This window comes from Echeneis naucrates, chromosome 1, assembly GCF_900963305.1.
Source record: "Echeneis naucrates chromosome 1, fEcheNa1.1, whole genome shotgun sequence".
NCBI classification, from domain to species: Eukaryota; Metazoa; Chordata; class Actinopteri; order Carangiformes; family Echeneidae; genus Echeneis; species Echeneis naucrates.
Genome location: NC_042511.1, coordinates 4,531,355 through 4,545,505, shown reverse-complemented (window position 1 = coordinate 4,545,505; position 14,151 = coordinate 4,531,355). Strand labels below are relative to the sequence as shown.

Here is a 14,151-nt window from a genome sequence, read left to right as displayed (position 1 = left end):
AATATTCACTACAGGATGCTCATCATTTTCTGAGGGACCGGCTGGCCGGTGAAATAATAACATCACCTCTCAGTTACTGTCAAGATAAACAGATCTGCACGAAGACTTCTTAATAATAATAATAATAATAATAATAATAATAATAATAATAATAATAAAAATAGTTATTATTTGGGGGGGGGCTTATTCAATGTCACAGTTGTGATCAATGCAGGAGATCCGCCATCATCTGATTATTGTCATGTTAAATATTTAATGTGTGACAGGTGTAGGCTTGTTGAACTTGGTGGAAAATGGATTCAGAAAATATTAAATGCTGTAATTTTCTGTTGGTGGATTGATTGGTAAATGTACTTAGAGTATTAATGTGTAGATTTTTCAATAGTTTATATCACTGTGTTGGACAAAAACTGAATCTATTACTTGTTGCTACACTTGTTGTGTACTATTTGAAGATTATTGTAAAGAACTATCCAAACCAGGTGTCTGAACTTAATAAATGTATTTTTGCTGTATTGTATTTTTGCTTTTTAACCACAGATGTTCAAACTCGGCATGACTTTGAAAAGCTGTGTGATTTTTTTTCCCAACGCAAAGCTCAACTTTTGAGAAGATCCTCAGAAGCAGATTTGAGCATCTTCAGCTGAAAACAGGGGGAACTGGTGCAAAAACTCCACAGCAAGAAAGTAAGTGGAAGTTCAGTGGAGACTATGAGAGGACTGTTTCGACATTAAACGCTCATTAGCCGCTCACTGAAACCGCCACAGCTGAACTGACCCTACAACAGCCATTTAAACCTACATTATGGTGTCGAGCATTAGAGGTGGGTTTATAACGAAAAACGCACACACTCCAGAATCTACCTCTAATAAACCAAACTTTGTTGAGTACTGTAACAGCAATCATTTATTAAATGCATATTATGACCAGCATAAGCTTTAAACATGAACTGCAGCATTTCATGATTAATATAAAATTTCTGCTTCAAGCATTCAGCTCAGACTGAACTGTCTGCGACTATAACTGATCTAACTCATTAAGTACCATTTGCAGACCTGCAGTCAGTCCCTCTGTAAACAGCTTTGACTTTGACAGGGTCAGCAAAGAGCTCCAGAGGGATGACAATCAGTGTCCAACCTGAGTCTGATCATTTAACTCGTATATAGAAAGATGCCTGGTTAAAATATGGCCAATAAGCTTTGTGTGATTTCCTTCATATCTCCAGAGGTTACTATACTGAAGCTGGTTTAATGTCATCTCCATTTCAGACTATCTTCAGGTTCTTCATTGCAGACTCCAGAGTCTGAAATAAAGAAAGAGAGATATTCAAAAATAGGTCTAAACTTTGTCTGTAAAAATAAGCACATCAATGTCTGCAGTGTGTTTGTTACCTTGACGTCCCAGATGCCCATCCCTCCATCCATACCAGTGGTGCAGAATTTGGTGCACTGGTTTCTTCCTCCTTCCATTACGGAGATTTGACTGAAATACAGTTTGAGACAACTCAAACATTGTGTACAAACATATGAGGATCCAAAAAGAAGCACAAATTTTTCTTTTTCCTCTTAAAAAACTGAAGAAGATGCATCACTCCAGTCTTAACTCACTCAGGCCACCTCTTTCTTCTCTTTACCTGATGCTGTTCTTGTGCAGCGTGTTCAGGTCCTTTTCAGTACTCTGGGTCTCAGAGGCCCGGCGGTCCAGGTTCTGGAAACGTTCCCTGGCACTGATGCCCTTTTGGGCTGCCTGCTTGGGAACATCCAGCTTGCCGCCAAATGTCAAGCTGCCCTTGGCACTGTCGTACACAAACAGCACCGGGTAACAGTCATGGCCCTGAAGGAAGAACCACAGAGAGAGATGAGGATACAATCGGGTGGAGCTGAAGAAACAACTATGTCGCACTTAGCTAGTTGTCGGACAAAAACTCAGAAACTCAAACCTGCAATGTGTCAGATCTTCCAAATGATTTTGACTGTAGCTGATGCTAATGTTGGCAGAAATCACTGCTCTGTGATGAACATCACTGAGACTACATGCTGACTTCTTTATGATACTGACAAATAAAGTTAATTCATTTTACACATTACCATGACAAATATGTTTCTTGTTTTACAGTAAACGGCTGGCTGGAGATGAGGGGGAAAATGATGGAGGATTACATACCACAAATTTGATCCACAGACATTGCAATCATTTAGATAGCGATGTTAACTTCAACGAGGAAGCCCTTTTAACGTCCTCAGGCTACTGACTCAGTCTGGTGTCATCTTGTAATGGGCAGGTGTGGCCACAGAGGCCACTGTTAAGCGAAAACAGTACTCTCACTTCAAATTTAACTTTCTGAACCCTGGGTCAAGCTTACTTAACTTTATGTTCTTTTAAATGTATGTGATAAAAACTGCTGAGTGGAGTTTTGCCCCTATTTTCTCTTATTTTTTCCCTAATTTAGCCTTATTAGCAGCAATTGATCAGATTAAATACGAATATAAGTACAGGCATGAGGCCAAATTTTTTTTCTCTTATAGTGTTTTTCAGCAGTGACTGGTCCTGACTGAGGAGCCAAACAGATGAAATGCAGTGATTTGTTCGGAATAAAGGATTAATAGTTAATACTCACAGCTGCTACTATGCTGCTCTCAGTAATGAAGGTGACACACAGAAGAGGAAGTGTCTCTGAGCTCAGACTGGTCACCCTGTGAAAGTCACAGCAAAGGTCAGTGTGCGTAGATAACACGCACACAAACACGGGGAGACACAGGTACACCCTCTCTTACGTGCCGGTCTTGCCTCCCTCTGCGACAGACACCGTGGAGTCGTGGGAGGTCCAGGCCAGGCGGTTGCCGGAGTGTGAGAAGCACACGCTGTGCACCCAGCCGCCGCCTCCTCCTGAACTCTGACCTACAGCTCCAGACCCTCCAGATTCAAACAGCATCTCCCCAAACGGCATCTTGCTGCCCCAGGGAGTGGGACCGGGCTTTTCCTCCACCTCCTTAATGTAGGCTGAAAACACCCTGCAAGAGAGAGGGGTTGGGATGTGAGCAAGAACTTATGTATGATTACCGTGATTGTTAAATACTGAGAAGTAAATAAATAAACAATAAATTCACTTTATATTTCTGATTATATTTTAAATTATTACAGTTTCTACATTAAGTACATGAGCACAGGAAATGTCTGGGGCTGCATCGTGATAAAATATAATAAATAATGTGGGAAACCTCTTTGCTTGTTTTGATACCTGCATTTGAAGTCGCAGGATCCAGCAGCCAGAAGGACATTATTGGGGTGCCAGTCCAAACTGAGGATGGTGGAACGGATTGGCTTCTTGATGTGCTTACACACCCACCTGTAAGAAAGCACACAGCACGTTAGTTTCTCTCAAACCGGCAGTCTTTCATACACACACGGGGGAGAAGAGGTCGTCCTTTAAAACCTCACCAGTCGTTTTCCTGCTCAAAGTAGCAGATGGAGATGAGGCGAGAGCCGCTGCCGACGGCAAACTTGTTCTCCTTTGGTGACCATTTCACGCAGCGAGCTGCACGATTGATCCTGAGGATGACCAGGGTGGGCTTCCAGGAGCCCTCTTTAAGGGTCCACACGTAGGCGTTACGGTCTGCTCCGCAAGTAACGATACGGTTACTGTCTGGAGCCCAGTCAATACCTGCAGGATAAAGAAACTCTTAATATTTTATCTTTGTCCTTACCCTGTGATGTACACATATATTCAAAGCAGCAGTTTGAGTAAACACGCCCATTGTCTGATTTATTTATATCATTAACACTCGTTATGCTGGATTAAATTTATTCAGTTCATTTAACTTGATTTCATGTTTCATTATTGGTCCTGTTAAAACAGATGTTTTGTTGTTTATTATGTGGTCTTTGATAAGCTTCAGATCCGCTACTTGCCAGCTGTTTCCTTCTCTTCAAACTTTGTGCCAACCTCAGATGCTGGTAACAGCTTCATATGCAAATACAGACATGAGATGGTGTCTATTTTTTAATTCTGGTAAAGAAGCTAAAATGAGTATTTACAAAATATATAATAAATCCTCCTCTTTGTTTAATAGATTCATTGGCAGGGGACACTATAAGTTTAAGAAGATGAATTCAACTGACAATGTTTCTTGTGACATAAGAGGGGAAAGACCTGCCCTATCTGTAGCTTGTATTTGTTTGTGGGCGATTGGCATCAAAGCTGTGACAGGTCACTTCTGAGCACGTGTCTCACCTGTCACCTGCCCATTATGCTCCTTCAGCTCATGAATCTTGGTCCACTTGGTCCCATCTTTCTTGTAAATGTGGACGTCATGGTTGTTGGGGCAGAGGGCGATCTCTGCGGCACAAAAATCATATTGAACTACACCGTGCAGCAACAGAGAGAGAGCAGTGCAAAAGAGGAAACTCACAGGCAAAAAGAGGAAATTCACCAGCGTGGGGAAAAAGTACAGTGTGATGGACAGGAGACGTTTACGCCGGAATGATCAGTGGAGTGTAACACAGAACAGCTGACATGGTGCATGAGAAGAGAGAGAAAACTAGAGGAATACAGAATGTATCCGCCTCCAGGCAGCTCCACAGACACATGGCATCTTTAAATAGATAATGTGCAAGAACTGGGACCTTCCTTCCCATAATGTTGTAGCAAACTCTGCACTGGTTGTAGTCAGCAGATGAGTCAGAGCAGCAGTGTGGGCGCTTTACTGTGGAGCTTTGTTCTTTAAGTGTTCATCTTCAGCGTTCAGCTGGAAGTTGAGTGAAGCTACAACTGTATGAATCTGTGACTAGACCACAGCTGCCTGTTACATTCGCATTGCCTAAAAACCAAAGCGCTGCTCAAACCAGCCAAATATGGCATTAGTTTCCTACAGCCAAAAGAGCACAAAGGCCTCTCAGAAAGAACCCCGGACGCCACCCTGACTGTTACAGGAAACAGGAAATACCTTCTGCCACCTGGGAGCCAATCACAACCCTCGGTCTATTACACCCAGTTGTTCTTTGGTGCAGATTTGAGCTGAAGCAAGATGTTCCATGATGTCTGCTTTTGAAAAAGTGTGCGCTAAAGATGGGACGACTCAAAGCCACTGAAGTACAGGCCCAAGAGACCAATCAGAAAAGGCGAGCAGACTTACGGGTGCGATCTTTGTTCCAGGCATGGCAGCTAATTGGTTCCAGCAGGAAGCTATGGTACGCCATGGCCAATCAGATGTTTGAAACAGACCAGGAAGTGGGGTCCGAAGAACAGTCAAGTCTAGAAAAACAGAAGTCAAAATATTCTTTTTCAAGGATAAAATGAAAACAGTCAAAAGCGAGAATTAAATTCACTTTTTTTTTTTTTCCCCCCCCAGATTCAGTCACAGTTGTCAGCAGTCAGAGACTATTTAAGGGGTTAAACCAACAATCAGCTGACTAACTCTGTGCACAGAACACTGAATTTATCTGACTCAGGTTGTGTTAATAAAATCCAGACTTTTAGAAACATGAGAGGAATGATGCAGGTCAAAGGGTAACACACATGTTCAGACAACCTCACAGTTCAAAGTGAGTACACAACCAGGAAATCACTTCACACATCCATCACACTCTTCAAAAACCATTTTAAAAACCATTTACACGTATTTCATCATCCACATTTTAGATTCAGTCTAGTGGCAGCAGGGTCGCCTGTTTTACACTTCCTGCTTTTTCCATCACAGTTATAAGTGTGTGTGGTGGGTGTGTGAGTATGAGATGTCTAAACATACTCAGTCAACTGTTAAATATTTTCTAGGCTACTTACCCTAAGGGCAGGACAGAGATGAATGGGTGAAGAGCTAGAATGGACAGAAAGAGAGAGAGAGAAAGGAGAGAGAGGCAGAGGAAGCCGGCAGATCAAATAAAGACGAGGGTACTCAGCTCGCGGACTCTGGCCAGTCAACGCGAACGCCAACGACAGAGTGAGCTCAGGAAGAGAGAACTCCAGAGAGGGAGGAGAGGTCAGAGGGGGAAGTGGAGGAGGGTACAGTGAAGCTCTGACGGGGAAACATACAGGAAGTTAGTGCAGGCTTACGCTCAGGGCAGAAAGATCATGGGTGGCACGTTCTAATAATGAAAAAGACTGGGTAAGTAAGTAGAAGTTCTGGCTCAGTTTAAAACTAGGAAGGGAGGGAGGAGCAAGAGCACCCGGTGACAGTATGCATTTAAAAAAAAAAAAAAAAAAGGGGGGGTGGGGGGGCTGGGGGGCAAAAAAAATTAAGCATGAAAGCCAGAAAAGAAAGGGGAGGGACACTTCTGCATAAAGAAAGAGGAACAAGTGAGGGGAGGGCAGAAATGTAAAAAGGGGGGGTGGCTTCATGAATGAGGCGTGGTCGACTACACAGTATGTTTTCTACTGGCATTTCCTGATTTTCTTCAGATGTCCCAAATAAAAAGCGTTTGTGCTTTTCTATAAGCATCCCATCACATTTTCTCATTAGGTTGGAGCTCAGTGGTCGGATGGTGTCCACATTAGGACACGTGAACTGTAGCATTTCTGACATGACATCATTTCCACCATTTCCACAGTGAGCAGGAAGACTACAGAAGTGGCAAACTCAAAAGAAAACCCAGAAGTATTGTGACTGTTTTTACAAGGCGGATTTGGTCTTTGGGGTTTCAGTAGCACGTTGAAAAGACAGATTATAATGTGTATAGTAGTTTTGCTTTTTTTTTTGGTTAAATATTTGGGCTTTATTAGTGCACATGAATATTTCTTGTTGGTATTTAGAAAATTACTGTTGTGATGTATGAACTTAAATGTATACTTTACAACAGTAATAAATAAATATGCCTCTTTAATGCACAGTCCCTGATGATCTAGTTAGCTCTGGCTATTTATTATTACTTTTTTTTTTTTTAAACTTCTGATCCTCAAGGATTTCTTCTCCAGTTACATCCTCGTATGTGAATCTGAAGCTTCTACAAAACCGTACATGCACAACAAGGTCCACAAAGTCATTTTTGATGGTGGGGTTCTTAACCATTCGTAAGACAGAGCAAAGTTTGTTTTAAGGTTGTCGTATTCCTACTTGACAACGTTAAGAAACAAAGAAAATAGGTGAGGAGGGCTGTGTCTGAGTAAACATGGATGTAAACAATACATGAAATGCAGTAACTGGCTTTGCAAAAGGTGAATATGTAAAACATATTTGTCAGGCTTCAAAAACATGCAACACTTTCTGATGAGAAACCCGGACAGTAAGCATTGCCTGTCTGTTTACAACAAACCTCCACAGGACATCATTACGTTTTCACTTCACTGTGTAATCATGTGCACCCTGAAGTTTTCAGGAACAAAACCCTGGTGAACATCATCTGGAATGGACCAACCAGCCAAAAACAAAGCTTTGAAATTCTTAAAAAGAACCAAATACTACTGATGCACATCCACCAAGGATATCTGGTTACTATCCACCCACTGTGTTAGAGAGAACGCAAAGGAAGAGAACAGCCGAGTGAGTTGTGTACTGTAAATGTATTTTGTCTTTATTTCATGTCTACCTCATGATCAATTACATAGAAATCCTCCATCTTATGTGGTTTTAGAGTAGCTACAGAGCCCAGTGCTGCCCAGCCGTGACTCTGCACAGAGTTTAGACAGCTGCTTTCTCTCTCCACCATCAGATCCTGTACAGCTCTCTACAGCCAACCAGCAACATGACCTCAGAATATCAAGAACTGGGTTCATATCTGAACAAGACTTTACCTGCAGGAGAGGATCAACTGTCCTCCAGGAAGTAAACTGTCATACCCTCCGATCTACTAAACGCTGACATTAAGCGATCACGTTGAGGTTAACCTGAGGAGAAATACAGTCTGATTTCTGGATAAAACGCACCTTTTAGTGTTCAGCTTTTGGTACAGGAGGTTAGAGAACATAAAAACACACATTTCACGTCATGTTTAATACGTGTCAGAGGACCGTCCCATTTTGACACCTGGTTAACCTTCATTTTAAAAACAAACAAACAAAAAATTAACAGTGATGTCACACGTCAGCTCAGTGTGTGTGTGTGTAGTGTATGCATGTTTGTGTATTTTAGTGTGCGAGTGTGTGTGAGAGCGTAAGCACACACCCACAAGAGTGTGTTATGGTCTGATCAGTGCTTCAGCAGACACTCGATAAGGTGGTCAGTTATGTTACTGTTACTGGCTGCGTCGCAGGAGGGGAGGGGAAGAGGTGGAAAAGGGGAGGAGGGGTGAGGAATGAGAGGGTGAAGGGGCAGAAGTGAGGCCGCAGCGTCTCTTCATTCATTCACAAGATTTCTTCACATGATGCGGAGACCCTGGATAGAAGCTTCTAGACTCTGAAGAGGTGAACAAGAAAAATACAAAACAGAGTTAGAGCTGAGAGGTGAGCTGAGGGGAAAATAAGACGACAGCTCACATCTGCACTCACCTTGAAGTCCCAAATAGTCATTGCTCCATCGATGCCTGTGGTGCAGAACTTACGACAATCCCTTTTGTCTCCCTCATAGATAGACACTTGGCTAAGGAGCAAAATTGTAGACACACACAGATCAGTTCATATACGTGATGAAGTTGAAAATCATCATGATGGATTTCACAGTATTGCCATGAGTGCGTGATGTAATGACAAAAATCTGATCCCGAGTGACAGATTGACATTTTGGTAAATGAATCCATGACTGCTGACAGATAGATACTGGCCACCTGCAGGAAGTCGCTGTACATGACCAAGACACTGTCACCAAGCCACATTGAGACAGAACGTGAATTAATGAGTGGGTGGAGCTGTGGAAACACCCAGCTTGATGCTGCTTACTGAGGAACACAGCTGAAGTATTTTCAGTGTAGATACATTTGGGGGGCCCGAAGGTGGAGTTTTCACCTTTGGAGGTAGAATCAAGCTAGCTGTTTCTTACTTATTCAAATCATTGAGCTAACTAGCTGCTTTTTGTTCCTTCCGACATTTAACTTGACTTATTTCAATTTCTCCCGTTTAGAACTTTATTCATTTTGCTCGTGTTGTACAGTTTGGCAAACTATTCTGCTAGAGTTTAGAGAGAATGTAAAATAGACAGTGAGTTACTGCCATTAACTGATTGTAATTGTGTGTGACCTACGTGATGCTGTTCTGGTGCAGTGTGTCCAGGGCAGTGTTGCGGTCCTCAGTGGTGGCTCTCTTGTCCATGTTCCTGAAGCGCTCCATGGCAGAGATATTCCTCTGGATACTCTGCTTGGGGAGGTCGAGCTTTGACACAAACGTCAGTGTTCCCCCATCGTCACAACGGAACAGCATTGGGCAACAGTCGTGGCCCTGAGAAAACAAACAGCATGTTTAAGACGGTGACTCTTCCTTACATGTGAGCACAAGAATCTATTGACAATGAGGTTTATCTCACCGCAGCTACAAGACTGTTCTCCGAAACAAAAATGACATTGAGGAGAGGAAGGAACTCCGTCTTCAGCTGTGAGGGACTGAAGACAAACACGCAAATTAACAAAATTTAACAGGCAGAAAATAATCAATACATTCAAAACTTTTGCTGTTACAGAAATCATAAGAATTTCATGAAAATTAAAAAATAAATAAATATAAGGCACTCTGCTCTGAGTGCTGTCACAAAGCAATGCATTACATGGAATAAAAAAGAAACATTTGAGAGGTGATTTCTAGGTAGACAACAGCTGAGCCACATCCAAGGCTAGACTTGGATAATGACGGGCTGTCAATAATTTCCAGGTGGCGTCAGTTGAGGGGAGTAGTGCTTCAGCCTGAGCAAAGAACAAACAAGGGCTGACTGAAAACCTGCACACACTGCTCTCTTACTGGTAATTTCTCAATGCAGTTCTCTTGTTTGGTTTTGTGGAACAACATTTTGTGTTTTGTCTCCTTTATTACTTCTTGTTATACGGGGTACCTGACACTTCAGTTGGCTCTATCCAGCAACATCTCCCTCAATACAATACCAGTTTAGTATATAAACTGTGAATACTCAGTGTCAAAAACTACATAATTTACTGTTCTTAAATATATCATTTCTGACTTCGTCTGTGTGGCTGGAAAAAGATAGAGCTATCAGTTTAATTCTAGAGTGAAGTATGATAAATAATCTGGGAATTAGCTGTGAGGAAAATATAAATGAGATCCCTCCATATGAAAAAATAAATATACCTGGCAGTCTTAGAGCTGTCCACCACAGTGACAGTGCTGTCATGGCTGACCCAGGCCAGGCGGTTACCGGAGGCTGAGAAAGACACAGAGTGGACCCAACCCCCTCCACCTAACAAACACAGCGTGCACAAAAAGGGAGCGCTGGCTTAGTTTGAAGAGTCACTGCAAGTCGTATACAGCCACATTTTCACTGCTACACATCAAAACAGGAACACAGACCTGCTCCTCCAAATTCTGCTAGCACAGCCCCAAATGGCATCTTGCTGCCCCAGGGTGTAGGGCCTGGTTTCTCTTCCACCTCTTTAATGTAGGCTGAGAACACCCTAGAGGCAGAGAGGGAGGGGTGGAAACAGTAGATGCAAAAGGAGGAAGGGGGATTCAGCCATTTCATTTTCATTCCTTATTCTGTTTTTCAAGTGTTTAATTCTTTAAAGACTTCCTCGTGATTTTTACCTGCACTTAAAGTCACATGATCCAGCAGCCAGCAGGACATTGTTGGGATGCCAGTCAAGACTGAGGATAGTTGAGCGGATGGGCTTCTTGATGTGTTTGCTTACCCACCTAAAGCACAAAGAAAATCGAACATGTTTTTTAAGGTAAAATAAAAGGCACCATTTGTGAGTGTAACACAGGGAAGATGTTCATTCAGTCGCTGTGAGGTTGTATGGGTGACATAAGACAGCCCCAGCATAGACACACTGTGTCCTGTTACACTCAGAAAACAACATCTGGGGAAAAAAAACGTATCGATGAACACAGTGACCCAGAACAGACTGGCAGAGTATAGTGAAAAAAGTCAGATGGATACATCGGACATAAGTTTTAAATCTACGATCAAAAACTGTGTTTCAAGTAATCAGTAATGCCAATATGACCATAATCATTCAGCTTTACTTGTTTCTGCTATTGTTTTCCAGTTTCAACTAGTACATTTAGAAATTGGCACAGTTTATTATTTATTTATGTTGGACCTACCAGTCATTCTCAGACTCAAAGTAGCAGACAGAGATGAGTCGAGCCCCACTGCCAACTGCAAATTTATTCTCCAGTGGAGACCACTTAACGAAGGTGGCAGCTCGGTTGATCCTGAGGATGACAAGTGTGGGCTTCCATACCCCCTCCTTCTGGGACCACACGTAGGCATTACGGTCTGCTCCACATGTCACTATACGGTCACTTTTGGGAGCCCAGTCGATACCTACAGCCAAGACACAAAAGTGCATTGTTACAAGTAAACACCAAACAAAAGCTGGCTTTACTTTCTGTAATGTGAGAGTTTCTCTCGTTTCTTGACAGCATGGCTTTGAGCTGCTTTTGGCTTGTTTTGTTAACACAAGATGCTGATAGTAAAAAGACAAACCAGTCACTGAAATAAATGGCATGTATAATGGATTACCAGTGGATTATGATTGCACAACCTTGAGCACTCTGTTGCACATTGAACATTGTATATGTACATTAAATCTGTTTCAAATTGTGTTAGAAAAAACAGTTTTCTTTGTGACTTAGTCATGGAAACAGACAGCGATTGAAACATTTCAGTGGTTCAATAACACTTTATCTTTACCCGTTATGTGTCCATTGTGCTCCTTCAGCTCGTGAGTTTTGACCCACTGGTTGCCACTTTTCTTGTAGATATGAACTTCATGGTTATTGGGACTGATGGCAATTTCTGCAAAACAATGTGAGAGCAGCAGGTGAACACAACGCCCTTAGAGATAAGAAACAAGTTCGACCAGTTCCTCGTGTTGGATAAACACTAAAATGGACAACTTTATGGAAATACTCTGAACTGTGGTACACTCACACACACACACCAAAACTTCCACGGTGTTAAGTCTACTCTCATAATGGAATCAAATAATATTCCCATGCAGCCGTCTGAACTCAGTTATGGTGAGGTGGTGTGCAAACAGAGGAAGGAGGGACCAGGTGAGTCTTACGTGTCCTGTCGCGGTTCCACGCGTGGCAGGTGATGGGCTCCAGCAGAAACTGATGAAGGGACATCTTGTCAGGGTGCGGTCCTTCAGCTGATCTCTGCCACACAACAAAGACTTCACTTCAACAAACAAGCGACGTGCCAAATCATGAATGAGAAGACTTTGTCTTCATCCGCCTGAAATCTCGGTGGGCAATGAATGTAGATAAAATGAAATAAACAAAAACACAGATTAAATGACCTGGAGCGGACTCGCCGGTGAACTGTTGTTAACTTTGTTGCGGCTTTGGTCGACGCTGTGTTAGCAACTTTTCATCGGATAAACTCAGTCACAACACCGAGAACCTGTTTCTATTAGCCCAATGTGAAGCTAGCTGAAATACAACCAAGCTATCATTAGCAAGACAACTTTCACCACACAGTCAGGTTAAAAACACTTGTTGTGGACTGGGACTGACTCACTCAGCTAGCTGATTTAATGTTTCTGTGGTTGGGCTGCTATCAGATCACCAACCAATCATTTCACCCATGAATGGCAGGTTAATGGAGATGCTAGCTAGCAGTTCGCCGGTGTCATATAAACAGGCCCGGCAGTCGGATGGATCAGTCGGGTAAATGTTTTGTCCGTCCTGCTGCCCACACGTCTACCCCAAAAGGCCTCCGTCCTCCGTGTCGGACCCGGGTCTGTCCCCGCGGAGGAGCTGCCTTTCACTCCCGACGGTAGCTACAGCGCTAGCCGCGCATCCCGCTAGCCCGCATGCTAACTCACCCCCGTCGGTCCGGTTCTCCGAGGGCGCAGTCTCGCGAGCCGGCGAGCTAAAGTTACGGTGCCGAGGGCAGGTCGGATCCGGAGTGGACCTGAATTCGCGGACTCTGGTCAGTCGACACGAATTCGTCCAGGAATGTCTGAGGGAATGTCAAGACGGCCAGCAGGACACGACCGGAAACATCCGGCAGCGAAGTCGGCAGCGAAACCCGTGGACGCCTGGCTGACAGCTAGCTTAGCATCATCACGCTAGCTGCTACATTCAACTGAGTAACCTGGTTTCACGTCCAAGTCCAGAAAACCACGACGGCCGTGGAAGAGCTCCTCTAGTGGTCCGAGTTGGACCCACCAAAAACCGGTCCAGCCGGCCCCTCCTTCCGTTACAAAACACCACCATCTAGCGCACCGACGGGACGGAGCTCCGGCAGGTCGATCCGGTTTCGGGGGGCACAGCACGGGGAGAGTCTGGATCTACCGACCGGGCGAAGAGGCTCCCCAAAGATTTCACCAAATACCCAGAAAAAAAAACTGCTTCGGATTGAGATCTTCCTACCACACCCCTTCAACTTTTATTTAACATTTGATGAGAAACAAACACGTGTACTTAAAACATTTTACTGATATTCTTATGGCGCTGGAAGATGGGAGGCTTTTATTCAGCCTCATATTGTCTGACAAATAGACTTTAAAATGTCTTCTTACCTCCGTCACTCTCCCATCCTACATGATTTGTGATCCTTTGTCCACGTACTATTTCTTTAGAGGACATATTTTGCATCCTGGTGTGAATGAAAATAGGACCAACCCATTATGTCACAGTGAGATGCAAATCAAACCGGATTTCACTCACTGCTAACCAGTGAAAACATGCAACAGTTGGTTAGTTTGCCTTTGACGGGCATTTATCAAGAAACAGGTCACCGAAAGCTCCTGTGCATTTTTGTTTCTACAAGTCTATCAATCAAAATAGAAAATGAACAACAGTTTAATAATTTTAAGGAACATTTATACACCAAAGAACTATTTCATTACAGATTGCATTTTTTGCCTTTTTAAATTAATGTTTTTGTTGTTAAACATACACATGAAATATACACAAATACCAAAGAGGATAAATTTAGAATAAACTGTCTAATTCAAAGAAAACTGCCAACAGGCTTATTTAGAAGTACAATAGCATCAAAATACAATAAAAGCTATTTTTTTGGCGCTTTAAAATTATTTTCAATGGAAAGCCTGTTCACGTCACTGATGCAGAAAATACTAAATAATATTAATAGAACAGACACA

General features: G+C 42.9%; 2 protein-coding genes across 2 annotated transcripts; both read right to left on the bottom strand.

Annotated features, from left to right (window-relative positions):
• Nucleotides 1–888: 888 nt before the first annotated feature.
• arpc1b (actin related protein 2/3 complex, subunit 1B) lies at nt 889–5,954 on the bottom strand. Its single transcript, XM_029499711.1, has 10 exons — nt 5,780–5,954; nt 5,133–5,251; nt 4,232–4,336; nt 3,439–3,661; nt 3,239–3,346; nt 2,775–3,011; nt 2,618–2,693; nt 1,634–1,833; nt 1,392–1,482; nt 889–1,303 (listed from the first exon to the last, which is right to left on the bottom strand). Exons 2-10 carry the CDS (start codon nt 5,194–5,196, stop codon nt 1,265–1,267), a joined length of 1,143 nt encoding a protein of 380 aa, XP_029355571.1. The 5' UTR covers nt 5,197–5,251; nt 5,780–5,954; the 3' UTR covers nt 889–1,264.
• Nucleotides 5,955–7,473: 1,519 nt separating this feature from the next.
• arpc1a (actin related protein 2/3 complex, subunit 1A) lies at nt 7,474–13,158 on the bottom strand. The gene is made up of 11 exons (XM_029498928.1): nt 12,865–13,158; nt 12,100–12,193; nt 11,724–11,828; nt 11,132–11,354; nt 10,610–10,717; nt 10,376–10,479; nt 10,157–10,265; nt 9,384–9,459; nt 9,105–9,298; nt 8,417–8,507; nt 7,474–8,324 (listed from the first exon to the last, which is right to left on the bottom strand). Exons 2-11 carry the CDS (start codon nt 12,161–12,163, stop codon nt 8,286–8,288), a joined length of 1,113 nt encoding a protein of 370 aa, XP_029354788.1. The 5' UTR covers nt 12,164–12,193; nt 12,865–13,158; the 3' UTR covers nt 7,474–8,285.
• Nucleotides 13,159–14,151: the final 993 nt, after the last annotated feature.

What these genes read in the sequence shown, in the direction of transcription:
- arpc1b (XM_029499711.1), bottom strand. Translation starts at nt 5,196, where the DNA reads ATGGCGTACCATAGCTTCCTGCTGGAACCAATTAGCTGCCATGCCTGG. An exon ending in TTTGAGCAGGAAAACGACTG is followed by an intron (nt 3,347 to 3,438) that starts GTGAGGTTTTAA and finishes GCTTTCTTACAG; the next exon opens with GTGGGTGTGTAAGCACATCA. An exon ending in CTGCACAAGAACAGCATCAG is followed by an intron (nt 1,483 to 1,633) that starts GTAAAGAGAAGA and finishes ACTGTATTTCAG; the next exon opens with TCAAATCTCCGTAATGGAAG.
- arpc1a (XM_029498928.1), bottom strand. Translation starts at nt 12,163, where the DNA reads ATGTCCCTTCATCAGTTTCTGCTGGAGCCCATCACCTGCCACGCGTGG. An exon ending in GTGGAACCGCGACAGGACAC is followed by an intron (nt 11,829 to 12,099) that starts GTAAGACTCACC and finishes ATTGTTTTGCAG; the next exon opens with AAATTGCCATCAGTCCCAAT. An exon ending in GACAGCTCTAAGACTGCCAG is followed by an intron (nt 9,460 to 10,156) that starts GTATATTTATTT and finishes GTTTGTCTTCAG; the next exon opens with TCCCTCACAGCTGAAGACGG.